Source organism: Peromyscus maniculatus, chromosome 8, assembly GCF_049852395.1.
Source record: "Peromyscus maniculatus bairdii isolate BWxNUB_F1_BW_parent chromosome 8, HU_Pman_BW_mat_3.1, whole genome shotgun sequence".
NCBI classification, from domain to species: domain Eukaryota; kingdom Metazoa; phylum Chordata; class Mammalia; order Rodentia; family Cricetidae; genus Peromyscus; species Peromyscus maniculatus.
In genome coordinates this window covers 103,158,414-103,183,952 of record NC_134859.1, presented here as the reverse complement: position 1 = coordinate 103,183,952, position 25,539 = coordinate 103,158,414, and the positions used below count along the sequence as shown (strand labels likewise).

General features: G+C 48.6%; 2 protein-coding genes and 1 long non-coding RNA gene across 10 annotated transcripts in view; 2 read left to right on the top strand and 1 right to left on the bottom strand.

The window, feature by feature from the left end:
* The window catches only part of Gga3 (golgi associated, gamma adaptin ear containing, ARF binding protein 3), a 33,085-nt gene that overhangs the window by 5,457 nt on the left and 2,089 nt on the right, over positions 1-25,539 (top strand). The window contains exons 2-18 of one of the 4 annotated variants that reach the window (XM_015987121.3): positions 5,384-5,468; positions 5,566-5,641; positions 8,236-8,334; positions 9,376-9,499; positions 9,739-9,842; positions 10,308-10,388; positions 10,767-10,904; positions 11,450-11,531; positions 11,611-11,727; positions 12,052-12,297; positions 12,601-12,668; positions 12,951-13,053; positions 13,162-13,273; positions 13,495-13,715; positions 14,622-14,791; positions 14,915-15,025; positions 15,273-16,913. In XM_015987121.3, the coding sequence (XP_015842607.1) occupies positions 5,384-5,468; positions 5,566-5,641; positions 8,236-8,334; positions 9,376-9,499; positions 9,739-9,842; positions 10,308-10,388; positions 10,767-10,904; positions 11,450-11,531; positions 11,611-11,727; positions 12,052-12,297; positions 12,601-12,668; positions 12,951-13,053; positions 13,162-13,273; positions 13,495-13,715; positions 14,622-14,791; positions 14,915-15,025; positions 15,273-15,383 (2,048 nt within the window). In that variant the 3' untranslated portion in view covers positions 15,384-16,913. Of the gene's footprint in view, positions 1-5,383; positions 5,469-5,565; positions 5,642-8,235; positions 8,335-9,375; positions 9,500-9,738; positions 9,843-10,307; positions 10,389-10,766; positions 10,905-11,449; positions 11,532-11,610; positions 11,728-12,051; positions 12,298-12,600; positions 12,669-12,950; positions 13,274-13,494; positions 13,716-13,912; positions 14,046-14,621; positions 14,792-14,914; positions 15,026-15,272; positions 16,914-25,539 lie in introns of those variants that run through there. The other 3 variants (XM_006993627.4, XM_076543715.1, XM_076543717.1) reach the window with 3 other exon arrangements.
* Positions 17,299-25,539, bottom strand: part of Nup85 (nucleoporin 85) — a 32,664-nt gene continuing 24,423 nt past the window's right edge. For all 5 annotated transcript variants that reach the window (XM_076543718.1, XM_076543719.1, XM_076543720.1 and 2 more), the window contains 10 exons: positions 25,297-25,428; positions 24,987-25,093; positions 21,208-21,291; positions 21,006-21,071; positions 20,691-20,842; positions 19,586-19,703; positions 19,398-19,498; positions 18,142-18,293; positions 17,725-17,826; positions 17,299-17,492 (listed from right to left, as the gene is read on the bottom strand). In XM_076543718.1, the coding sequence (XP_076399833.1) occupies positions 17,388-17,492; positions 17,725-17,826; positions 18,142-18,293; positions 19,398-19,498; positions 19,586-19,703; positions 20,691-20,842; positions 21,006-21,071; positions 21,208-21,291; positions 24,987-25,093; positions 25,297-25,428 (1,119 nt within the window). In that variant the 3' untranslated portion in view covers positions 17,299-17,387. The remainder of the gene's footprint in view (positions 17,493-17,724; positions 17,827-18,141; positions 18,294-19,397; positions 19,499-19,585; positions 19,704-20,690; positions 20,843-21,005; positions 21,072-21,207; positions 21,292-24,986; positions 25,094-25,296; positions 25,429-25,539) is intronic.
* Positions 19,721-20,151, top strand: LOC143267043 (uncharacterized). The gene is made up of 2 exons (XR_013041969.1): positions 19,721-19,858; positions 19,935-20,151. It is a non-coding gene; the product is annotated as an uncharacterized LOC143267043 (long non-coding RNA).

The following is a 25,539-nucleotide window of genomic DNA, read 5'->3' as shown; positions in this document are numbered from 1 at the left end:
AGGTCCTCAGACTTATTTGTGTATCAAAGGAACGTAATTATAGACTTGTTTATGTGCCAGTTTCTTCCTCATGCTCACATAGAAGCACAGCTTCCTCAAGGGCCTGCCTGTGTTGTGTGCTTCACCCGGAGCTCCTCCAGTGTCTTATTTTTGAGATGTGTGAAAGCTTGAATCATCTCAGACAACTTCGCGGGTTATAGCAGTTTGTTTCCCATGAGTGCCTGAGAGACAAGGCAACTGTGCCTTTCTCCTTTGGTTCAAGATGCAGCATACAGGTTAACTTTGAGCCCTTCCTTTGCTGTGCTCTTGGGTCTGCTTATTTTTGGGTCATTGCTGTGTGCAGCTTGGTTTCCTTGGAGAGGCCAAGCCATGTGGAGTTCAGAGTAGTCAAAGCTGCTTGTTTTCATCCCTATCCTCTGACGCCCTGTAGGAGCTGAGGTTAGCAGTGCTTAAGCTAAATAGTACTTAAGGAGAGTAGGACATCTGGAGGGATGGAAGCAGCGGAGGATGAGGCTTTCACCAGAGACCCAAAAGACAAACTGTCAGCAGAGGGGGACCCATAGGGGTGGCTCAAGGCGGGGACGGAGACGGACGGAGGAACGACACTCCATTGTTGGCTCTGCTAGATGAGGAAAATGTGGAGTAGGTGAAGTGATGAGCTTGGAGAGCTGGAGTCACCTAGTACTACCCACAGCAGTTTTTCTAGTTGCTATGGGTGACAGGTTGTGCCTTCTGAGCTGCAGACACTGGGAAGCGGTACTGTGTTCCCTGTCCTCAGTGAGAAGAAGATGGAGTGTTCTGGGTGGCAGCAGTGCTTGGGAAGAGAGTTTTCTTTGCCTGTTGCTTTGTAGGAGTCCTTATGTTACTCTGTTTGGAAGATGGTTTTCCCATTGTCCACTGTGCAAGTCTTGTGTCTCTTATAGAAGCATTAGGCATGGGTCTGGCTTCTTGGTGTCTTATTTTGAGTCCTGTAGCTTCTTGGTTTCATGTGAAAACTTGAAGCATCCCAAAAGATAGCGATTAGCATAGCAAAGCCACACTGACACCTGAGAAGAGTCACACCTGGGCCAGGAGACCTTGGTGATGACTAGTATTGTCTGGTGATTGGTGTAGGCTCGACAACCAATTCTTATCAAATGGACACTGCTGAATAAAATAATCCCTCTTTGTGCTTGCCATTTGGAAGGTGTTACTAATTATCTTTCAAGATTGAGAACAGTCACCTTGGCATAGATCTGTAATCCCAGCACTTGGAAGCAAAGGCAGGAGCGTCAGGAGTCAAGATCATCCTTGGTTACGTAGTGAGTTGGAGCCTAGCCTGGGCTACATGAGACCCTGTCTCAAAATAAATAAAAAGCCCTAGCCGTGTGTTTTTTCCTCTAAATATAAACTTACAAACTTGTGTATGTTACTGGGAATTGACGCTGGGGCCTCCCATGTGCTCAACAGGACCTCTACCACCTAGTTGCTCTCAACTCTAGTTACTTCTTACTTTGAGATAAGTGTACTTGGAATTCTCCTTCTTCACCCTACCAAGTCCAACGTTGAGATTGCAGGCTATTTTAGTGACTTTTCTATTGCCCTGGCTAAGACACCATGACCAAGGCAACTTGTAGAAGACAGTGTTTAACTTGAAGCTTGCACTTTCAGAGGGTGAGTCTGTGACCGTCATGGTGGGAGCAGGGCGGCAGGCAGGCAGCCATGGCTCTGAAGCAGTGGCTGAGAGTTTACGTCTTGAGATACAACCATGAGGCAGAGAGAGCTAAGGAATGGTGTGGGCTTTTCAAACCTCAAAGCCTGCCCCCAGTGACATACCTCCTCGGACAAGGGTCCTACAAGGCCTATGCCATGAGGCCTCATTCTTTCTTCCTTTCTTTCTTTCTTTCTTTCTTTCTTTCTTTCTTTCTTTCTTTCTTTCTTTCTTTCTTTCTTTCTTTCTTTCTCTCTCTCTCTCTCTCTCTCTCTCCTTCCTTCCTTCCTTCCTTCCTTCCTTCTTTCTCTCTCTCTCTTTCTCTCTTTCTTTCTTTTTTTCTCTCTCTCTCTTTCTTTCTCTCTCTCTCTTTTTCTTTCTTTTTGTTTTTTTGAGACACGGTTTCTCTGTGTAGTTTTGGTTCCTATCCTGGATCTCGCTCTGTAGACCAGGCTGGCCTCGAACTCAGATCACCTGGCTCTGCCTCTCAAGTGGGATTAAAGGCGTGTGCCACTACTGCCAGTCGTGGCCTCACTTTCTAAATTCAAACTTTGGTCACTAGCGTCTTCCTGCTGAAGCCAGACCAGAAGCCCTGTCAGGTAGAACCAGCCCCAGTCTAAGAAGACCTCTGCTCAGATGCCTGTTCTTGGTGGAAGGGTGGTGGGTTCTTAGGATTCAGTCCTCTACCTTACTGGTGATTTGTGGGTGGGGAATACAGAATTTTCTTTGTAACCCAAGCCACCAGAAATGCCTGACCTTCCTGCTTCTGTCTTATGAGAGTTGAGATTGTAGACATCCATTGGCATGCCAAACTTACCTGGTGCTTTATGTTTGTTTATTGGTATTGGTCATTAAACCAAGAGCCTTGTACATGCTTGGAAAGTCCTCTACTACTGAGCTATATCCCCAACCTTCTTTTTCTGTTTTTCTATTTTCTTTTTCTTTTTTGATTTTTTTTTTTTTTTTTTTTGGGTTTTTCGAGACAGGGTTTCTCTGTGTAGCTTTGCGCCTTTCCTGGAGCTCACTTGGTAGCCCAGGCTGGCCTCGAACTCACAGAGATCCGCCTGGCTCTGCCTCCCGAGTGCTGGGATTAAAGGCGTGCGCCACCAACGCCCGGCACTCTTTTTTGATTTTTTGAGACAGGGTTTCTCTGTGTAGCCCTGTCCTGCATCTCACTCTGTAGATTAGGCTGGCCTCCAACTCACAGAGATCCACCTGCCTCTGCCTCTTGAGTGCTGGGATTAAAGGCATGTACCACCAGGCATTTTTTCCCCTTTTTAAAAAAATTGTGAAACAAGTCAGGCAATGGTGGCACACAACTTTGATCCCATGGAGGCAGAGGCAGGCAGATCTCTGTATGTTCAAGGCCAGCTTGGTCTGCAAAGCAAGTTCCAGGACAGCCAGAGCTACACAGAGAAACCTTGTCTCAAAAAATTTGTGAGACAAGGTCCTGTTAAGTTGTCCAGGTTAACCTTAAACTTACTTTGTAGCCCAGGCTAGTCTTGAACTTTCAGGCCTCTTGCTTCAACTTCTCACGCAGTTGGCATTACAGGCCAATGCTCTCAGGCCTAGACCAAGTGGTGATTTTTAAAGTTAAGAAAACACAGCTTGGTGTAGTGATGCTTGCCTACAATTTTAGTACTTCACATGCCAAGGTAGGAGGATCATTGTGAGTTCAAGACCAGCCTGGGCTGAAGTATAAGAATCTTAAAAGAGGGTAGTGATGGGCCCGGGCGGTGGTGGTGCACACCTTTAATCCCAGCACTTGGGAGGCAGAGGCAGGCGGATCTTTGTGAGTTCGAAGCCAGTCTAGTCTCCAAAGCGAGTTCCAGGAAAGGCGCAAAGCTACACAGAGAAACCCTGTCTCAAAAAACAAACAAACAAAAAAAAAAAGAGGGTGGTGATGATGTTGAGGTGGCTCAGTCAGTGAAGGTGCTTGCCACCAAGTCTGAGTTTGATTCTCACATGATAAAGGAAAACTCACACCTGGCTGTGGTGGCCAATGCCTTTGATCCCAGTACTCAGGAGACAGAGGCAGGTGGATCTCTGTGAATTTGAGGCCAGCCTGTCTACTGAGCAAGTTCCAGGACAGCCTACAAAGCTACACAGAGAATCCGTCTTTTTTTTTTTTTTTTTTTTTTTTTTTTTTGTGAGACAGGGTTTCTCTGTGTAGCTTTGCACCTTTCCTGGAACTCGCTTTGGAGACTAGACTGGCCTCGAACTCACAGAGATCCGCCTGCCTCTGCCTCCCAAGTGCTGGGATTAAAGGTGTGCACCACCACCGCCCAGCTGAGAAACCCTGTCTAAGGGGACAAAAAAAACCCACTCACATGACAGGAGAGAACCGATTCCTATAGTTGTCCACAGACTTCCACATTCACAGGACTTGAGCCCCACCCATGCCTCCACACCCCCCCCCCAAGTAAATAAGTGTAAAGAAGACGAAAGCAGCCACATTTAGAACCAAAATCTAGAAACTTAGGAGGTTAGTTTGTGTAATGTTGGAAGGTCTGTCACTGCAGAAGATCAAGGCTCTTGGAGAAAATGTGTGGCTCAGGCTTTCTCTTGTCTCTGGGCACAGAGAGCAGAATTCAGATCTGCATCCGAGCCTTTCACCACCCGCAGCTGAGCCATCTTCTTTTCGCACATATGCCAAGTAGCAGGAAGGAGGCCAAAGCAAGTGTTCTGGGCTTTACATCTAGTGCTGGAATTCTAGAACTTCTGTAGCCCTCAGAATGCTCACAGGATTTGTCTGTACTTGATCATTGAAGGCAATTTAAACAGGGTTTAAATTGCTGAATCTGTTTATGCAGGGGAAGACTGCACAAGATTGGTAGGTGTTTAATTAGAGCCAAATACATTTGTAGAGGGTCCTGTGCAACTTCAGAAATCTTTAAAGCATTAAGAAAGGTTAGGTCGGGCTGGAGAGATGACTCAGCCGTTAAGAGGACCTGAGTTCAGTTCCTAGCACCCACATGGCAGCTCACAACTATCTGTAACTCCAGTTCCAGAGGATCTGACACCTTCACACCAGTGCACATAAAATAAATTTAAATAAAAAATATACCATTAAAAAAAAGAAAGGTTGGGCTGGAGAGATGGCTCAGTGGTTAAGAGCACTGACTGCTCTTCCAGAGGACCTCGGTTCAATTCCCAGCAACCACATGGTGGCTCACAACCACCTGTATTGAGATCTGGTGCCCTCTTCTGGCCTGTAGGCATACATGCAGGCAGAACACTGTATAAACAATAAATAAATAAATAAATAAATAAATAAATAAATAAATAAATAAATAAATAAATAAATAAATAAAAGGTTATGTCTAGAAAATGTTTATGAAGGATCTGTAGGTTTTTCAAGACAGGGTTTCTCTGTGTATTTTTGGTGCCTGTCTTGGATCTCGCTCTGTAGACCAGACTGGCCTCAAACTCACAGAGATCTGCCTGCCTCTGCCTTCTAAGTGCTGGGATTATGGGTGAGTGCCACCATCACCTGGCTGCTTTCTCATTTTTTTATTGCAACTTCCAAAAATATTAGGCAGAAAGCAGGATTTATATTGTTGTCTGGCTTAACTCTGGAAACATCCTTATGAAACAAATTTGGAAGCAAACTTACTGTGTTTAAAAATTATGAAGACAACCTTGTGTTGTGAATTGCTCTTCTAACAGTTTTCCTCTGTTTTGTGCCCCAAGATAAAGCTACCAATCCTTCTAACCGCCAGGAAGACTGGGAATATATCATTGGCTTCTGTGATCAGATCAACAAAGAGCTTGAAGGGTGAGTGCCAGTGAGAGAGAAGGCTAAAACCTGACCAAGGAGGGCTGGCCAGATGGCCCTCCATCTGCAGACTGACTGTAGTGTGCTTGTCCACCAGGCCCCAGATCGCTGTCCGACTCCTGGCTCACAAGATCCAGTCTCCACAGGAATGGGAGGCAGTGCAGGCCCTCACGGTAGGTCTTTGCTGTCAGAGATGAAAGCAGTGGAAATTCACTTGCTCAGGTCTTTCCTCACACACCCATTAGGCCATCGGTGGTAATCAGGCTCATGCCCAAAGTCCAGCGATACAGGTTGAGCATTTCTAGAACATGTCTATCAGCTGGTCTACAAGTACTCATGCCTCTAGACCTAGCACGGAGGCTGCACAGGTGACAGAGGGATCCCAGAGGCGGGACCTTCAGTCCAGTCCAGGGCTCAGAGAGGACTTAAGTAGTCTTGACACTTCAGAGTCAATGGCTCATGGACAGAGTCAGGCAGATTTCTGTGAGATCAAGACCAGTCTGGTCTACAAAACAAGTTCCAGGACACCCAGCACTGCATAGAGAAACCCTGTCTCAAAAAAGAACAAAAAAGTCAGCCAGCCAAAGAAAAGCCTGGGAGATCCAGTTGGTGGCATACCTGAAGATGCTGTCGGTACTAGTGAAGATGTCATGCTGATAGTCACGGGCCACAAGGGCAGAGGTCAGTATTTGGTCAGGCAGTGAGGGGAACATTCAGGTGCTTCCCTGCTCCCCAGACAACAGCCAGATTTAGAGACTCTGGGTCCTCTCTGACCTTGACTTCATTTGGTTCCTGGAGACAGAAGAACAATGGTGTGTAGAGGCCCAGGTGCAGTGCTCTTTCCCTGTGGAGCCAAGACCTTTACAACAGTGATTTTCAAGGGCAATCAAGCTCTTCATTTGGTTGATTGATTGATTGATTGATTGATTGATTTTAAGATGTCTCAATCCTTCTGTCTCCATCTCTAAAGTGTTAATACTGCAGGCATGTGTCACCATGCCTGGTTTGCAGGGAGGCAATTTTGGTCTCCAGAGACATTTGATAGTGTTTGGGGATACTTTTATCGTAGAGGGTAGTGTAATAGTGCTGCTGGCTTCTAGAGAGTGGTAGCCAGGGGTGCAGCTAAGTATCCTGAAATGCATAGGACAGCTCCAGAGCAAAGAGGGGCGAGTCTGAAGTGTCAGCCAGGCTGCAGTGGAGAAACCTTGCTTTACAGAAACAAACCACTGGGAGCTGGGGAAGCTGGCTCAGTGGCTAGGAGTACTGGCTGATCTTCCGAAGACCTGGGTTTAATTCCCAGCACTCACATGGAAACTTATAACCATCTGTAACTCGAGTTTTAGGGCATCCCATGCTCTCTTCTGGCCTCCTCTAGCACTGTACACATGTGGTGCACAGACATACAGGCAGACAAATACCTGTATACATAAAACAAAATCCTTCCCTAAAAAAAAAATTCCTTCCCTATGTATGTGTGTTTATTTTAAAAAGAAACTACTGGACATGTTATCACATGCTTTTTGGTTTATCTAGACAGGGTTCCTCTGTGTAGCTTTTAGAGCCTGTCCTGGAACTCACTTTGTAGACCAGGCTAGCCTCGAACTCAGAGATTCACCTGCTTCTGCCTCCCAAGTGCTGGGATCAGAGGCTTGCACCACCACCACCCAGCCTATCATATGCTTTTAATCCCAGCATTTGTTACCAGACACTTAATTCCAGCACTCAGTAGACAGAGGCTGGCAGATCGCATTGAGTTCCAGACTAACCTGCCTCAAAACAGAAAAGCAGAGACCGACACCGAGGGACTAGGGGGGTGGCTCCGTTGGTAGAGTGCTGTGCTGGCATGAGGACCTGAGTCCCTGGGACCTGCAGGAAACCAGATGTGATCCTGGGTGACAAAGACGGCAGGCACTGGCCGGCCAGCCTAGACTAATTGGTAGTCCTGGCCAGTGAGAGTTCCTGTCTCAAAACAAGGTGGAGTTCAGTTAAGGAAGGGTGCCTGAGGTTATCCTGGCTCCTACACACGTACGTTCAGACCTGAACACTGCCGTGTGCAAGCTGCATGAATGATGGGGCCCCAAGCAGAATAGGAACGTGCAAAAAAAGGAGGCAAGGGAAAGGCCCCATCATCTAAATGAAAGATGATAGATTTAAACATCTACCCCCATAAAAAGGTCAATTTGCGGAAAGGACCCTGGACCCTGAGTCAGAGGGCCTTTCTCCTTAGAACGTGGTTTTCCTCCTAAGGTTCCAAGTCAGTATCTCTGTGGAAGGCCCTTGCAGGTCTGGCAGCAAACTGTCTTGGTATCTGGGTCTCAACATTGCCTGCTCTAGCCCTTGTGTAGCATTCTCTGCAGAGCATGCCCTTAGAAGGAAGGATTTGTGTCGAGTGGCTCTGTGACGCAGCCTCCATTCCCAAGGGAGTGTGCACCATTTCTCATAGTGAGTCCCTTCACCTGGTCAGGTTCCTTAGTGCTGTGTGGGGCAGTACTGAGCTCCTCCCCTTGCCTCATACAATATTAAGGATCCTGCCTCAACTTGATGTGCCATGCTGTGTTGAAGGCCATGGGAGACCTGCCCCTTTCTGAATGGAGATGGAGGAGGAGTGGAACGGGAGGAGGGTGTAAGTGGGAATATCCTGAAGTGCATAGGACACTCCAGATTGGGGAAAAAAATGTTATTTAAATAAAATATATATTAAAAAAATACTGTATGTCTCAGGTGCCATACCTCCTGTCACAGACTGCCTCTCTCTGTGTGGCTGCAGGTGCTAGAGGCATGTATGAAGAACTGTGGGAGGAGATTTCATAACGAAGTGGGAAAGTTCCGATTTTTGAATGAATTAATCAAAGTCGTCTCTCCAAAGGTCAGTTGATAGCAATGTCCTGTGTTCTGGGAGCTTCTATTATGTCCCTTCCTTTTTTACTGGCTTTTCTGGTCATTTAACATCTTCACAGAGATGATGCTCTGTGTCCTGTACTTGTAAACCTGGTTCCTAGAAATACCAATGACTGATCAGTCTGAAGTCTGAGTAGCCTCCTGATGGTCTCCCAGCATAAACATGGCTGTATGTGTCCAGGAAAAGTGGAGAAAGCTAATACCCTGGGTCTGGATAGATGGCTCAGAGGTTAAGAGCACTGACTGCTCTTCTAGAAGTCCTGAATTCAATTCCCAGAAACCACATGGTGGATCACAACCATCTGTAATGAGATCTGGTGTCCTCCTCTGGCCTGTAGGCATACACGCAGACAGAACACTATAACAATATATACATAATAAGTAAATCTAAAAAAAGAAAAGAAAAAAGAAAGAAAAGAAAGCTAGTACTCTGTGCTCCTAGCCTACATTGGATACAAAGTTTTGCTTATTTGCTCCAATGGCCGGGGTCTGTTGGGTAGCTCTAGACAGAGGGAACCATATCTCACGTTGGTGGCATTCTCAGACAGTCCTTCAAGGAGATGTGGTTGTAGGGCCCTGGAGATATGGCTCAGCGGTTAAGAGCACTAGCTGCTCTTCTAGAGGTCCTGAGTTCAATTCCCCGTAACCACATGGTGGCTCACAACATCTGTGAGATCTGGTGCCCTCTTCTGGTCTTCAGGAATACATGCTGTATACATAATAAATAAATAAATCTTTTAAAAAAAAAAATCCTCACAAGTATGTTCAGTTCACCTTTAAAAATAAATAAATAAATAAGTCTGTACTACGTTGCCCACCTTTTTCAGTGTCTCAGGCAGCTTCTTCATGGAAGCCCAGGCTCTGTCACTCCCGTCCCCACTCTGTCACACACTGTAGAGTGCTGGGTTTGTTCAAGTAGACTTGTGAACTGGAATGGGGAACACGCTGTGAAGAAAGCAGTTCTCCTCAGGGTCTCAGTTCTTAGACTCTGACTTCCTTTTGCCTCTAGTACTTGGGAGACAGGGTGTCTGAGAAGGTGAAGACTAAGGTCATCGAGCTGCTTTTCAGCTGGACGCTGGCCTTGCCGGAGGAAGCCAAGATCAGAGATGCCTACCATATGCTGAAGAGACAAGGTGTGTGTTGACCTCTCATTAACCTCAGGGTGGCCCTGAGTGCTGGTCACGGCAAAGAAGACAAAGGAGTGCTGGGTTCCCAGGGCCCTGCCCTGTCTCTTCCTGTGGGGAGTTGTCGTGAGGCTGAGATGAAAGCAGGCTGCTCTTTTTCTTGCTCCTCATAGGGATTTGGGCCGCGATGTGTGAAGGACAAGATAACCATTGCCTAAGCACGTACTCTGTCATTTGTGTCTCCTCAGGCATAGTGCAGTCAGACCCCCCCATCCCCATGGACAGAACGCTCATCCCCTCTCCCCCACCTCGTCCCAGAAACCCTGTCTTTGATGATGAGGAGAAGTCCAAGGTAAAGTCCGTCTTGGGCCTGGAGTCTTTCAGATGACTTGTGGCAGTAGCGGGGTGAGTGTGTCAGGGTGGCTTTTGTTTTTAGTGTTAGTTATTGTTTTCAAGACAGGGTTTCTCTGTGTAGCCCTGGCTGTCCTGGATCTCACTCTGTAGACCAGGCTGACCTCGAACTCACAGAGATCCACCTGCCTCTGCCTCCTGCGTGCTGGGATTAAAGGCGTGTGCCACCACTGCCCGGCTGCTTTTGATTTTTTGAGACAGTATCCCACTGTAGCGTAAGCCAACCTTGAACTTGATATCTTTCTGCCTCAGTCTCCTGAGTGGTGGCATTGTAGGCTTGAGCCACCCTACCAGACATGAAATGGGGTCTTGCTTGGTATCACAGGGAGCTATAGTTTCTTCTAGTCTGCCCAGTGAGGCTCGGCACATGCTCCCCTTCCTTCACTTTAGACACCTTCTCTTCCAGCTTTTAGCCAAGCTGCTGAAAAGCAAGAACCCAGATGATCTGCAGGAAGCTAACAAACTCATCAAGTCCATGGTGAAGGAAGTGAGTGGGTCCTGGTCCTCTGGGTAGTGTGGGGCACAGAAGCATGTCACCACAGAGCAGAAGTCCTTCCCCAGAGATCTTAGGCCTGTCTTGTTCACTCTGCACCAGCCCTGAACTGGAGTGAGTTTAGGAGGGGCCTTGTATTGTCTATGGGAGAAAGCAGTAGAGAAGCGGTGGGTGTGAGTGGTGGAGGGGAGGTCTCACTAAAAGAAGAGCCCAGGGTAAGTCTGAGGCCTGCAGTCTCAGGAAACAGGCTAAGCAGAGCTCTGAGACTTGGCCTCTGCCCTTGTTCTGTTGGGTAACGAAGGAGCCCTGCCTGGTGGTCGAAAGGCAAGCTAGGTGAACTTGTTTTTTCCTGCACCCTCTTGGCTGAGGCAGGATGAGGCTCGAATCCAGAAGGTGACCAAGCGCCTGCACACGTTGGAGGAAGTTAACAACAATGTCAAGTTGCTCCATGAGATGCTCCTTCACTACAGCCACGAGTACTCGTCGGAGGCTGACAAAGAGCTCATGAAGGTAAGCTGCTGTGAGCAGAGAGCTCCATGCTCGCATTGCTCCCCCCAAGTGGGATCTGGTCTGCTGAGGACGTGCTTGCTTTTGGGGCTTGTTCATGACAGCAGAGGGCAGTGTCCCTGTTTATACAACTAACACTCCAGCTGCAAGTGCTACAGCAGGGGGATGAAGGACAGTGCTTTTATTTCACACAGCTAACAGCCCTGGGGCAGGTGCTTGCCCGAGACTCCAGTCAGTGTCTAGGTGCTCACTCCTCCTCTCCGCCTTTAAGCCTTGGGGACACGTGGGTTGGAGACTCCCGAGACCCTGATGGTGATGTTGTAGCTTGGCTGTGTTTTCTGAGACACACATCTCGTCTACCATTTGAGTGACTTTGAGTTGATACAAAGACTTGGGCAGCGTTGTTGAGTGAATCCTGACAGCACAAAGATGCATGCTCTGGTCCCAGTTCTGCCAGGAACTAACTGTGGCTGTAGGGGCATCCCACATTGAATCAGATAACTTCTGAGAGCCTCTGTAGTTGATTTTTATGTCCGGGTCTCTCTCAGGAGCTGTTTGATCGTTGTGAGAACAAGAGACGGACATTATTTAAATTAGCCAGTGAGACAGAAGACAATGACAACAGCTTGGGTGAGCATAAAGAGTACTTGGCAAGGATCTGTGTGAGAGTCGTCACGGCCCTCACAGTGAGGAGTCTCTTTTGCTCTAGGGGACATCCTGCAGGCCAGTGACAACCTCTCCAGGGTCATCAGCTCTTACAAAACAATTATTGAAGGGCAGATCATCAATGGTGAGGTGACCACCTCAACCATGCCTGACTCTGAAGGTACATCCTATGATTCCCCATTCTGGGACCCTCCAGACCAGCCCCAAGTCCTGACCACTGAGCCACAAGTGGCAAGTCTTAGGGCCTGAGGGAATTCCCAACCATTTCAAGTGGTCTTTTGCTTCTCAGAGGCAGGAGGTATGCATGGAGATTGTTCCGCTTGTCTTCTCAAGCCTGGTTTTCAATTTCCCTGGAGAAATGCTACTGATTTGGGACAGAAGCTAAAAGCCTTAGTGCCTGTGTCCGGCCGGGGTCCTGCCTCCTGCTACACAGGCACTACATTGACCCTGGATGTTTTTGTTCCTCTTGTGTCGACCCATCCAGGAAATGACCACTGCAGTAACCAAGGCACCCTCATCGACCTTGCTGAGTTGGACACCCCCTGCAGCTCCTCCCCAGTGTTGGCCCCAGCGCCTGCCCCAGCCACCTCAGGCATCCCTATCCTCCCTCCACCCCCCCAGACCTCTGGGCCTCCACGAAGCCGGTCATCCAGCCAGGCTGAGGCTCCCCCAGGGCCTGAGAGCACGAGCAGTGCCCTCTCCTTGCTAGATGAGGAGCTCCTCTGCTTGGGTACGTGCAAGGGCGGCATTAGAGGAAGGGTCTCTAGTGTGCTTTGTCGGTCAAGGTCCGGGGGCCACTGAATGCCAGGGTGAACATGGCTCCGGTGCAACTCAGCCCCTCTCTTCCTGGGCGGCCCTTCAGTCTCATGTACAGGGTGGAAGTGGATTTCCTTCCAAATCTAGCTGTAAGGGAATACTTCTCCCATTCATCAAGTAACGTCACTTGTCTTCAAATGACCATTCTTCAGGGAGTTGGGGGGTTGCTGCCTCAGCCCAGGGTCTCATCTCATTGAGTTTTCTTTTGTGTTCTTAGGCCTTACTGACCCAGCCCCCACTGCTTCCAGAGAGTCAGCTGGAAATAGTCAGTGGCACCTGTTTCAGGTAGAGGCACAGCAATGGCTACATCACTAAAGTGCCCAAGGACCAGAGCTCACCGGTTACTTAGTCTGTGCCTGGCTGCACTTTGCTAGATCCAGAGCGGCTGTATTCTCTAGAGCTCTGTCCACTGTAGCTGGGACATGCTGCTTCCAAGGGTTGTTCCCCAACATTTAGTTCTGTGGGTCATGATGGGATACCTCAGGAGGACTGACCTGGTGGGTTATAAACTGTGGTGGTGCTGCAGCCCTCCTAAGCCTTTACACACCTGCTGTTCCTGTTGTACAGAATGAGCCATCATCAGACCTGGACTTCTTCAACCCCAGGCCCGTGTCTGCGGCCTGCTGCCCCTCAGATGGATCTCTGCTCCCTCCCCCAGTGTCTACCTCAAGTACGTCCCACGCTCCACTGCCTGCTCCCTTCCCAGCTCCTGTGGTCCCAGCCAGTGCACCTGCCCCCAGCACTGGTTCCTTCTCGTTCTCTTCTGGACCTGCCCCAGCCTCGGTTCCAAAGGCTGATCCCACAGCCCCAGAGTGCCACAGCTCAGCACTGGGTGACAGCAACTCGCACCGCCTAGATGCCCTTGATCAGCTTCTGGAAGAGGCCAAAGTGTAATGGATGGGAGAAGAGAGGGTGGCTGAGGGTGGAGTGTCATATGCAGGTCAAAAGGGAGGCTCCAGAGGACGGGGTATGGGGATCCCTTTTGGTCCTGTTAATTGGGCTGGAAGCTGGTGGCCCTGGGTAGCTAGGGATTGGCCTTGATTGAGGGGTTGCCCAGCAGTTCTAGCCTGCCCTCTGACTTGTCCTCTGTCCTTCCTTCCTTCCCCCCCAGGACCTCAGGCCTGGTGAAACCTGTTTCTTGTTTCTCTCCTGGGGCCACCACCTCCCCGCTGCTTCCCACCTCTACCCCAGCCAGGCCTCTCCTGCCCTTCTCCACGGGACCTGGAAGCCCTCTCTTCCAGTCACCAGCCTTCCAGTCCCAAGGCAGCCCTCTGAGGGGCCCAGAGCTCTCCCTGGCCAATGTCCATGTGCCCTTGGAATCAATCAAGCCTAGTAAGTGTTGGAGACAGACAGCAGGCCACACGGCCAGTGTTTACAGGTGTGTGGTCAGTGGGTTCTGACTTTGCAGGGGTCACTTATGGTTAAGGGTCTACTTGCCTGCTGTCTTAAATTTTTTATTTATTTATTTATTTATTTATTTATTTATTTATTTATTTATTTATTTATTTATTTATTTATTTTTGAGACAGGGTTTCTCTGTGTAGATTTGCACCTTTCCTGGATCTTGCTCTGTAGACCAGACTGGCTTTGAACTCACAGAGATCCACCTGGCTCTGCCTCCAGAGTGCTGGGATTAAAAGCATGTGCCACCACCTCCTGGCTGTCTTAAAAATTTTTTAAAGATTGTATTTTCATTATGTATGTTTGTGTGCCTCAGTCCATGCATGTGCTTGGCATGAGTACAAGTTCCCCCAGGGGTCAAAGAGCGTGTCAGAACTCCTGAAACTGGAGCTGCAGGCAGTTGTGAGCTGCCCAGTGTGGGTGCTGGGAAGCTAGATCCTCTTCAAGAATAGCAAGTGCTCTTAACCACTAAGCCATCTCTCCAGCCTATCTCAGCTTTTTGTTTGTTTTGTTTTTCGAGGCAGGGTTTCTCTGTGAGGCCCTGGTTGTCCTGGGACTCACTCTGTAGACCAGGCTGGCCTTGAACTCACAGAGATCCACCTGCCTTTGCCTCCCGAGTGCTGGGAATAAAGGTGTGTGTCACCACAGCCAGCTCTACTCACCTTCCTACAGCACTTGTGTAACTTGGCCTCTCCAGTTCTCACAGGGGAGCACAGTTCAGCCACACTTGCTTTTCTCCATCCTGCTTGGCTTCACTCAAGAACCACTGGGGCTCTGGAGTGCCTTGGGTATTCTCTCCTGTCCTACTCTATACTCACTAGTGACACCTCCTTGCAGGCAGTGCTCTTCCGGTGACAGCCTATGATAAAAATGGCTTCCGCATCCTTTTCCACTTTGCTAAGGAGTGTCCCCCAGGACGGCCCGATGTGCTGGTGGTGGTAGTGTCCATGCTGAACACAGCTCCCTTGCCAGTCAAGAGCATTGTGCTGCAGGCCGCAGTGCCCAAGGTATCCGCCTCCCTTATCTTGAACCTACTATTTTGGCCGCCATTCAGTGGCCAGCAGGTAGCAGTTGGTCTCTCTCAGACACCTGGACCATTCCCTTCAAAGGAGCTTCTTTTTTATCTTCAGTCAATGAAAGTGAAGTTGCAGCCACCCTCTGGGACAGAACTTTCTCCGTTTAGTCCCATCCAACCACCTGCAGCCATTACCCAGGTCATGCTGCTGGCCAATCCACTGAAGGTAAGCATGGGAGACTCCACAATACCCCCCTGGTCCTGCTGCCCCAATTAGGACACAGGAGTGCCACCTCGGCGCCTCTTGTCTGAAGTCCTGGCATGACCTGTAGCAGGAACTCCTTCCTGTCCCAGGTTAAGGGACTGAGCATGGGTAGACATGGGTGCACAAGGTCCATCCCACCAGCAGAGTCAAGAGAGTGACCTACAGAGGGACTCCTGGACTGATTCTCACCTGCCGCCCTCTGTTACAGGAGAAGGTGCGGCTTCGGTATAAGCTGAGCTTTGCTCTAGGGGAGCAGCTGAGCACAGAGCTGGGTGAAGTGGACCAGTTTCCTCCTGTGGAGCAGTGGGGGAACCTATGACCCAGCGAGTGCTGTCATCTCTCCTTGGAAGGCAGGCAGCCTGAGACAGGCTCTGTCTTGTCCAGCCACTGGACACCCTTACAGTGTTTCCAGCTTGGTGTAGACCAGGGCCCTGGACATTTATCAGGAGGCAAGCCACTGCTGTGATCATCTCTTCTTGGGCCCCTAAAAGGACCAGTTTTATCTGCCTGTGTGACTTGAAGTGGCCGTACTGTGTGGGTGGGGAGTAGCTGGTGGCTTCACTGGCTGCCCTGGGATGGTGGACTCTGGGCCTGGAGTGGGTTTTCACTTTTTTTACTGGCATCCCTTGCTACCAGGGAGAGGGCTCCAAAGAGCGCCTTTCCAACCCCTTCAAGAACTGCGTATTTTCATCCTGAAGAGGCATGACATGGGAGACTGTACCTCCCACTGGTGTTCCATGCAGCTTGGCTAGCAGGCACTGCTGCTACCTGAACCAAAGGGGGCAGCAGTGGTCCAGAGTGAGAATCTAGAGTGTACTATAGTCTTCACTCCGTTTCTGCATCAGCAGCATCCTGAAGTGGCTATTGAGTGAGTGACGTGCTTTTCCTGACAGTGGCCGGTTGTGTCCTATGGACATCTCAGCAGGACAGGGAACACGGCTTGATAGCCTCAACTAGGGATAGGAAGGGAAATGGAAGAGTGCCAGTGTTTCCCTTCAGAAGCAGGTACTGTGGCTTTCTAGGAAAAGCATATCTCCTGCAGTGGGAATAGGCCATCCTACTCACTACCTCTTGCTTGGCATGAAATAAACTGCTGTGTTTCCCTTAAGCCTTTAAGGGAAGACACCTCCTGCCACTCTGCATCCTCCTGCTTTGGTGACTCCCCCTCCCCGCCACATGGAATGTAGTGTGGCACATGTGGTTGGACCCAGGAAGTCTCAGGGTCACACACATTGCACTAGACTTTGTCCTTTTGTGCTGCACCAAAACACCCACTTTTCCCCAGCTACAAAGGGGCGCTGTCAGCGACATGTTGGGTCTGGAAGTGATGAGGGGCCGTGCTTGAACTGAATTACCAGACCCTATTGCTTCCACAGTGCTCGTCCTTACCTCAGCTAGCATGCCCCAGCTGCCCCAGGCCAGAGACTTTAAGCTTCAAGACAACAGGGGCCTCAGCTGTCTGTTCCTTGGGAGAAGGAGGATGACACAACTGTACCCCTGGTCCCCTACACCTGGGAGCATCCTTGCTCTGTCTAGAGGTCATCTGACCTACCTCCCCACCACTGTCCTTAGCTAGCAGGTTTTACAGTTTCCTGACAACAGGTCAAAAGAATCATTTTCCCCAGTAATGGAATAAATCCAAGAACTTTCCAGAGACTGGTTTACTGCAGCCCTGGAATATCTCTGGGATTACTATGTGGAGACATACCTTTATGAACCTTTGAATATTTAAGTTATGAGTGTTGCTCCCTAACACAGAGGTCACTCTTCGTGGTCCACAGCTGTACTGGATGGTGTGCCACCTTCTGCCCTTGTTTTGCTGCATGTGAAATAAAACCATTTTCACCCAGCTTGGGATCCTTCAATACACAACAGTTCATCCCGACGGGAAGACAGTATGTGCGAACTCCAGACAGGTTTCTGAAGTCTTGTTGAAGATAACCGAGGAAGTTAGGGAGTATGTTCCAGGTCATTGGCTGAGTCGGGTAAGACCTCAGCAACAAAAATCGCCAAACTTTCCGTTTGGGCAGGAAGACACTGCATGTGCCTGGCCTGTGTGCTCTAAGACACCATTCTGTCCATGAGCTCAGGGGCCAGGTGTAGCACAGGCTACTTGACACAGCCAGCCTGTGAGGTGTGGCAATATCCATCTCAAAAACAGACCAAACAGTTTGTTCATTTTTGCCACTAGTTCAGGATAGACAAAAACTCCTTCGTCAGACTACTAACTGGACTTATATTTGCAAAAGAGAATTTATTGCTTTAAAACCTATTTACATCACCATACAAAGTCACTACATTGCAACTACTGTCCGCGGTGGTCTCAGGAACCTTCCAGTGAGCCTTCTCTTAGAATTGCCCGAGCGAGGTTCCGGGCAAGAGCCAGTCTCAGCATCTCCACCTTGGTGGCCTCTATGTCGTCTTCGTCCTAAAGAGCAGAGAGGCAAGGTGAGGCACAGCAGGCAGTGTTCTCTAAGGCTTCCAAGGAGCACAGCAATCAGTCAGCCTAAGACCGGTGTGCTATGGGTGGCTCTTGCCATGGATGGCAGAAAGGATGGGAAGACTAGAACCACGGACCACAGGAGAGTGGAGGGAATCCCCAGACAGAAACCTTTTTTTCCTACTCGAGCATGGGACCACCTCCCCAAAGTTAAAATGACCTGGAGTCGCTGGGCATCAGGCTCACCACACCCTGGCCTCCCTGAGGCCAAGTCTTCCAGGCAGCGCATCAGCTCATATGTCTGCTCTGCTGAGAAAATCACCTAGGGGAAAAAGACCGATTCACTTAGCTGCTCCCCAGGCAGAGCCTGTTTGGGCTAGGTCCAAATCCACGGAAGACCTTCCTTCCAAGGACTTGAGAAGAATGCTTTGCATAGAGACCTGGGCTGCTGCTGCAGCTCCTAGTCTCACATCCACCCCTCTAGTCAGGCTCAGCACCACTGGCAGATAGCATCACGTTGGCTTTTCTTTCATGAGCCCTATAATACACTTGCATGCACTTGGGAGGAGGCATATATGAACCAAGCTAAGGAGGACCACTAAAGGACAGAATACATTGCTTAGAAGTGGAGCCTTACCTGTTTCTGTTCCAAAAGAGGTAGGGCATCTGTCAGCAGAGTCATCCAGAAAGAACGAGGTGCTATCTGAGAGGTCATGAGGGACAGCAGAAGAGAAGCAGCGTCACCAAAGCGCTTCTCCCCATACAGTCTGTGGAACTCCCGGTACTTTCCTGTTGGGAGGGGCGTGAATTCACCTGAACATTCCTCTCCACTTACCTGAGACTTAAGACTACAAGAGGTCAGATGAGGACTGGAAAGATGGTTCCATAGTTAATCATATGAACTGTTCCTATAGAATATTTGGATTCAGTACCCAGCACCCGTATGACAGATCACAATCATCTAACTCTAGTCCCATGAGACCCCATACCCTCTTCTGGCTTTACATACATGCAGGCAGAACACCCACACACAAAACAGAAGTTTTAAAAAAGGATTAAAGGGCTGGAGAGATGGCTCAGTGGTTAAGAGCACTGGCTGCTGTTCCAAAGGTCCTGAGTTCAATTCCCATCACTTACATGGCAGCTCATAACTTAACTCCAGTTCCAGAGGATCTGACACCCTCACACAGATATACATGTAGGCAAAACATCAATGCACATAATAATTTTAAAAGAAAAAAAGATTAAAAAACTCTTGAGTCCTGGTGATATACATGAAACGGAGGGAGAAGTTAATCTCTTCCTGCAGTGAACTGCCGGCTCACAGTGATGAGACAAGGGTGGAAGTGTGATGGGCACTGGACATGGAAACCACCCCAGACTTTCTCTAGACCCATAATCCCAGCCTGGAGGAAGTGAGGCCAACAGATTCTTACATTTGGTTTGGTTTGGTTTTGTTTAAGGATTTATTTATTTTTATGCGCATTGGTGTTTTGCCTATATGTATGTATGTGTGCAGGTGTCAGATCCTCTAGAACTGGAGTTACAGACAGTTGTAAGCTGCCATGGGGACTAGGAATTAAACTTCGGTCCTCTGGAAGGGCAGACAGTGCTCTTAACCATCTCTCCAGCCCCCACATTTCCATGTTAGAGGATAGGGTGGTCCACATAGGGATTTCCAGGACAGCCAGGGCTACACAGTGAAACCCTGTCTTAAAAACAAAAATGAGCACAAAAAGTGTCATTCCTTGTGACATTTCTACATTTCCTTAAGTTTGGAATTACTTGAAAATAAAACGTTACCAAAACTCTGCAAAGTAGGTTTCTGAGCAGATTGGAGAAATCTAGAAAGATGGTTTTCCCTCATACTCAGGGAAAAGAATACAGACTCACCCAGGAATGTCAGTCGATCACTGAGCATCATGGCTGGCCCCAGGTTGTCAATGAGATCCAAGTCAGAAAAGCAGCCTCTCTCACAGTAATCCCTGAGGAATCTGCAGGACCCAGGCCAGAGGTTAGAGCAGCAGCACTAGGCCCTCCTCAAACTCCCACCTCCCAGCCACCCAGAAAACTGTCCCCACCTGTCAGATACGAGCGTGGCAAAAGCAGCGTCTTTGGCACGGATGCTCCAAGAGAGGGCTGAGCCCAGGCGGTTATTGCGGACAGCCTTCATGGCCAAGATCTTACAGATGCTTCGAACTTTCAGGGGAGAAGACAAAAGGCAAAGTCTTAGACCTTATCATCTCTCCTGTGAAGAGCCCTCTGGGACAGACATGGCCAACCTACAGCCTCTACAATCTAAAGAACTATGAGCTCAATGTACAGCTAAGTGAGAAGAACCAGAAACTTAATAGGTCTGACCTCTCGGCTTTCTCTTTTACATTGGCTCTGTGTTTCTTATTTCAATAAGAGGATTGGTTACATCTACAGGTTATTCTACCCCTGCCCCCCAGATGGTTTCTCTGTGTAGCCCTGGCTGTCCTAAAACTCGGTCTGTAGAGATCTACCTACCTCTGTCTACCAAGTGCTGGGACTAAAGTTGTGCATCATCACTGCCCAGCTCATAGTTTATTCTTGCTGCCTTCACTCTGCTCAGTACCACAGATGACCCACCCGCTCGACTGGCTTTCTGAGTGTTTGTGCTTGAGTGGCAAAAAAGGTCTTAGTTTCGTGCCCCCCCCCCCTGCCCCAACAGTCCCACCATTATCTGTCCAGAGACCACAAAATCTACCTTCCTTCCTTCAGGTCTTGAACACCATAAGCTTCCAAGTGATGGTTTAAGTGTACAAGTGCTTCTCATTCAGCAGTAGTGGGAGGACAGGGACAAAGCCATGGACACCTGTCCCTGCCGCTGTGCTCCTGCCCAGCTTCCCCACTGCTCCAGGTTTTGCTGGAGCAACCAACCACCTACAGCTACATATGATACTCAGCTCTGACCACAGGTCGCATGGAATGTGAGGACAGGTAGATCTTTTCTAAAGGAAAAGGACTGATTTTTTCTAGGTTTTAAAGGGCAACCCCAACTCTTCTGTCCCTCCCTGATGTGGCCCTGTGTCTAGGCATGTACCATGCACCATCTCTACGGTGTGGCAGTGAGAGGTAAGCTGTCACAGTATTTAGGAGCTGTGCTCAGCCTAAGGATGCCCTGACAAACCAGAGGACGGGCTGGGAAGAACTGGGACTCACCTTGTTCAGTCATCTGCCGCTGCTCACAGACCCTCAGCACCTTCAGGGCTTTCTGCTCTGTGTTGAGGGGAATCCGCTCTATGTGCAGCTCCAGGGAAACGCGGCCCAGCTCCGGGCAGTGGTCAAAGTAATCCACCCCCAGCTGCCACAGGCTAAGGACCAAGGAAGGCAGAGGTTGAGAGGCTAGATGGGCTGCCCTATGGCTCTGGGCATTGCCACCTGACGCTCATCCTCCCAACCCTTGAAACCAGCCAAGAGAGCAGTGAAACTGCCCTGGCATCCACAAGGTCACTACCATTTGTGGGGCCTTCCTACCTGTGATGAGCAAAGAGTCCTGAGGCATATTCCAGCAGAAGGAACTCTCTCATGTTAGAACCAAAACTGGAAAAAAACAACACAGGACTGCAAGCCTGCCCCCTTCAGGGCTCCAGCAACCTAACCTGCTCCTGTGCATTGAACTGGCCCTCCCTCAAAGGCCTGGTGACATAAGGAGGGCCGGTGCATCTGGGCAACTTACTAGAGGTTGTGTGACTGGAGGAGTCTGCAGTGATCCAACAGGTCGGTGAGGTGAGCTACGAACCACCAGTTGCTTAAGGCGATGCTGCAAATCCAGACACCAAGCAAAAAGGGAGTCAGGGAAAGGACCAAATCACATGACTGAGATGAACAGGAAACCCACACATCCTATGCTTTAAAAAGACAAAATAACTGGGCAAAGAAATGGCTGAGGGAAAGGTCCTGATGCCAAGCATGATGATCTAATCTTAATCCCTAGGATGCACATAATAAAGAGAACCAACTCTCAAAAGTTGTCCTTGGACCTCTACTGGAAACAACAGGGCATGTATTTGTGTGTATATGCAACATGCTCAAAATTTAAAAAACAAAAAAACAAAAGCTGCCTGGTGGTGGTGCACCCCTTTAATTGCACTGCTTGGGAAGCACAGGCAAACAGACTTCTCTGAGTTTGAGGCCAGCCTGGTCTGCAATGCTGCGGAAAATCCTTTTGTACACTGTGAAGATTCGTCACTGTGATTGGTTTAATAAACAAGCTGACTGGCCAGTAGCTGAACAGGATAAAGTTAGGTGGGAAAGCCAAATTGAGAATGACAGGATAAAGAAAGGTTGAGTCGGGCTGGGTGGTGGGGGTGGTGCGCACCTTTAATTCCAGGGCTTGAGAGGAGGCAGAGAGAGGGAGGCTGATTTCTGTGAGTCTGAGGCGCCAGCCTGGTCTACAAAGCAAGTTCCAGGACAGCCTAGGGCTTGTCTGGGGAAAAAAAAAAAAAGGGTGGAGTCAGGAGTCCCCAGAGAGAGATGAGTCAGACATACAAAATGAGATAGAGATAAAGGCCACGAGCCTTGGAGCAATACAGGGATTAATAGAAATGGGTTAAGTTGTAAGAACTAGTTAGTAATAAGCCTGAACTATTGGCTGATCACTTATAAGTAATATTAAGCCTCTAAGTGGTTATTTGGGAACTGGTGGGCAGGACAGAAACTCTACTCCATTTACAATACAGAGCAAGTTCCAGGACAACCAGAGTTATACACAGAGAAACCCTGTCTCAAAAAACAAAACAAAAAACACATGTGGTGGCACACATCTGTAATCCTTTTACCTAGTAAGTAGAGACAGGAGGATCAAGAATTCAAGAGTAACCTTAATCATGTATCAAGTTCAACTTCTGTCTGAACTACATGAACCCCTCTCCCCAAAAAATCCAACATGGTAGCAGAAGGGAAATCCTTTCCATTGCCCAGATCTACTGTAACAAATCCAGGTCAGTGAACTCAGTTCTAAGCAAGGCTATCTGCGGCCACTCCCAACTTCCTCCCTTACAAGCAGGCTGCAAACCAATTCTCAGTACAATACAAACAGCCAGATACTTAACTACTATATAGAGAGACTCCTTGAAAGTGTTCCCATTTGTTTGTTTTGTTTGAGACTGTGTAGCCTTGCCCTGACCAGGAATTCAGAGATCCCCCTGCCTCTGCTTCCCAAATATAGGATCAAAGCACGAGCCCCTGCACCTAGCAAAGTTTTGGTTTTCTGAGGCAGGGTTTCCTGTAACTCAGGGATCAAATTCACTATGTAGCCAAGGTTGGACTTGACCTCCTAATCCTCTTGTATCCACTCCCAAGTAGATGATCACACCACCAGGTAGGAAGGCTGAGCTTTGATTATGTTAGATACTCCCTACTTCGGTTATGGTTCATTGCAATGAAGGACAGACTTGGGATTGAAATTAAACTGTTGGGAAACACTCTCCTCTAAAGTGAGTGCATGTTTAGTAGGTACCTAATAATAAGTTTACTATTCCTAGATTTTTTTCTTATCTAACATTTATTTATTTGTGTTTCTATATGCAAGTACACACCAAAAGCCACAGCATACATGTGGAGGTCAAAGGACAATTTTCTGAAGTTGATTTTCTCTTTCCACAATGTGGGTTACAAGGAATCAAACTTTTCAGGCTTGGTGGCAAACACCTTTTATCTGCTAAACCATCTCTCTCTTTCTAGATTTTATTTTCTTTCCTTTCTTTTTTTAAGAGAGGGTTTCATGCAGCCCATGCTATCCTTGAACTTGTCATGCAGTAGAGGCTGGTCTCTGAACTCTGCTCCTCCATTCCTTAGTCTTCCAGGTAGCTGACTATAAACTTGAGCTACAAAGCCTGGCTACTTCCTATCTATGTCATTTCCTGCAATACCATTTGGAATATTCCTGCAATGGAAACAAGTATAAACAAGGCAGAGCTCAAGCTCCAGTAAAACCCCCAGTTCATCAGAAGAAGCCATTATCTGTTTGCATGTGGTCAGGCAGAAGACCTGAGCAGCCTTAGTGGCCATGAGGGCACTAAGAGATGGGGCTTCAGTGGGTGATAAGGACTCTCCTTCACAAATGAAATGCAGTCAGTTTACAAAGCACTTTTTTAGCAGGCTATGAGCCCTGCCTCCCACCTTCCACCACATGGGGCAGGCCATCCCTCCCTCTGGAGGATGCAGGACTCAGAAGCACTATCAGGAGCTGAGTGTGGTGACTCAACCTCTTCCCCAGCACCTGGAAGGCTGAGGCAGCACTGAGGGTCTACTGGCTACACAGTGAACTCCAAAACAGCCTACGCTACTGCAAGAGACTCTCACAAAACAACACCGGCCGTCACTGCAGCAAGGCACCTGCCAGGGCCTTCACCCAGACTTCCAGCCTCTCCAACTGTGAGAAAATACATTTCCATTCTACATAAATTACCCAGGCTCAGGCACTCCATGACAGCAAGTCTACAGAAATAAATGTAAAAAGGTTAGGTATGACAGTCCCTACCTGTAATTCTAGATTTTTTTGAAAGTTCAAGGCCAACCTGGGCTACTTAGTCAGTAGTCAGTTCCAAGGCAGCCGAAAACCACAAAAGATGGCTTGGTGCATAAGAACACTTGCTCTGCTAGCATGAGGGGCCCCAGTTTGAATCCTCCATACCAGGGAATAAGCCAGATATAGCTGTAAGTGCCTGCAACCAGAGCACTGAAAAATGGGCAAAAGTAGATCCTAAAAGCTTACCAGCCAACAGTCTGCCTAGGAGAAACATCAAGCTTCTGGCTCAGTGAGACTCCATGTCTCAAAGCAATAAAGCTGAGGCTTTCACAAGGCACATTAACCATCACACACAGAGTATACATACATACAAATATTTAAAATATATATATATATGGGGTTGGGGATTTAGCTCAGTGGTAGAGTGCTTGCCTAGCAAGCGCAAGGCCCTGGTTCGGTCCTCAGCTGGGGGGGGGGGGGAATATATATATATATATATATATATATATATATATATATGCCACTACACAGGAAAAAGAACAAAAACACCAGGCGGTGGTGGCTCATGCCTTTAATCCCAACACTTGGGAGGCAGAGGCAGGCGGATCTCTGTGAGTTCGAGGCCAGCCTGGTCTACAGAGTGAGTTCCAGGATAGCCAGGGCTACAAACAGAGACCCTGTCTCCAAAAAAGAAAGAAAGAAGGGAGGAAGGGAGGGAGGGAGGAAAAGAACAAAACTAGGAAAGAAAGTGAAAAAGGAGGAGGAATAAGACATTCTAAACGTGATGAGGGTGACGGCTGACGTATATTTAATGCCGCTGAATTGTACCCCTTAAAATGAGAGGGTATGGTGCACATGCCTTTAAAGGAGGCAGAGGCAATCAGATCTCTGGGAGTTCAAGGTCAGCCTGGTCTACATGGAGTTCCAGGATAATAAGAGCTACAGAGACCCTGTCTCATAAACAAACAGTTCAAATGAAGCCTCACCTGCACTCCTTGATCACCTGGTGGATGTCAAACTCAAAGGCCGCCATCAAGATGTTGTCCAGTGGCTCTGGACTGCTCTCACCTCCCAGAAACATGTCCAGGCTGGACTGTGGGAAGGTGATAGCCCACTCAATCTCCAAGATGGGAGCAGAGACTGGGGTGGGGGTGGGGGCTGGGGCAGGACTGCCGTGTGGGCAGTCTGGAGAGGAGTTCTTCCCAAAGAACTGAAGTAAAGAGCCTTCCTGTGCCATGGAAGCCACACCAAGAATTAGGGAACCAAAGAGTCCCCCGGACACTGTCACTCACTCACCTGGGCATAGAAGTGCAGGTCAATAGGTTTCACTGTGGGGTTAGAATACAGCAGCCTAGTCACTAGGAAATGGTACCAGTTGCTCAGAAGCTCCTTGTGCTCCAACAAGGTGGCCTCGTCTCCCAGCATGATCTGAGGAGAGATGTTCTCTGAGCCCTGTCCTCAGTGAAGACTTCTTACATCTCTACTGGTCTCATCTGGGGCCATGGGTTCCCTCCTTTGCAGTCACTGACTTGACAGCCC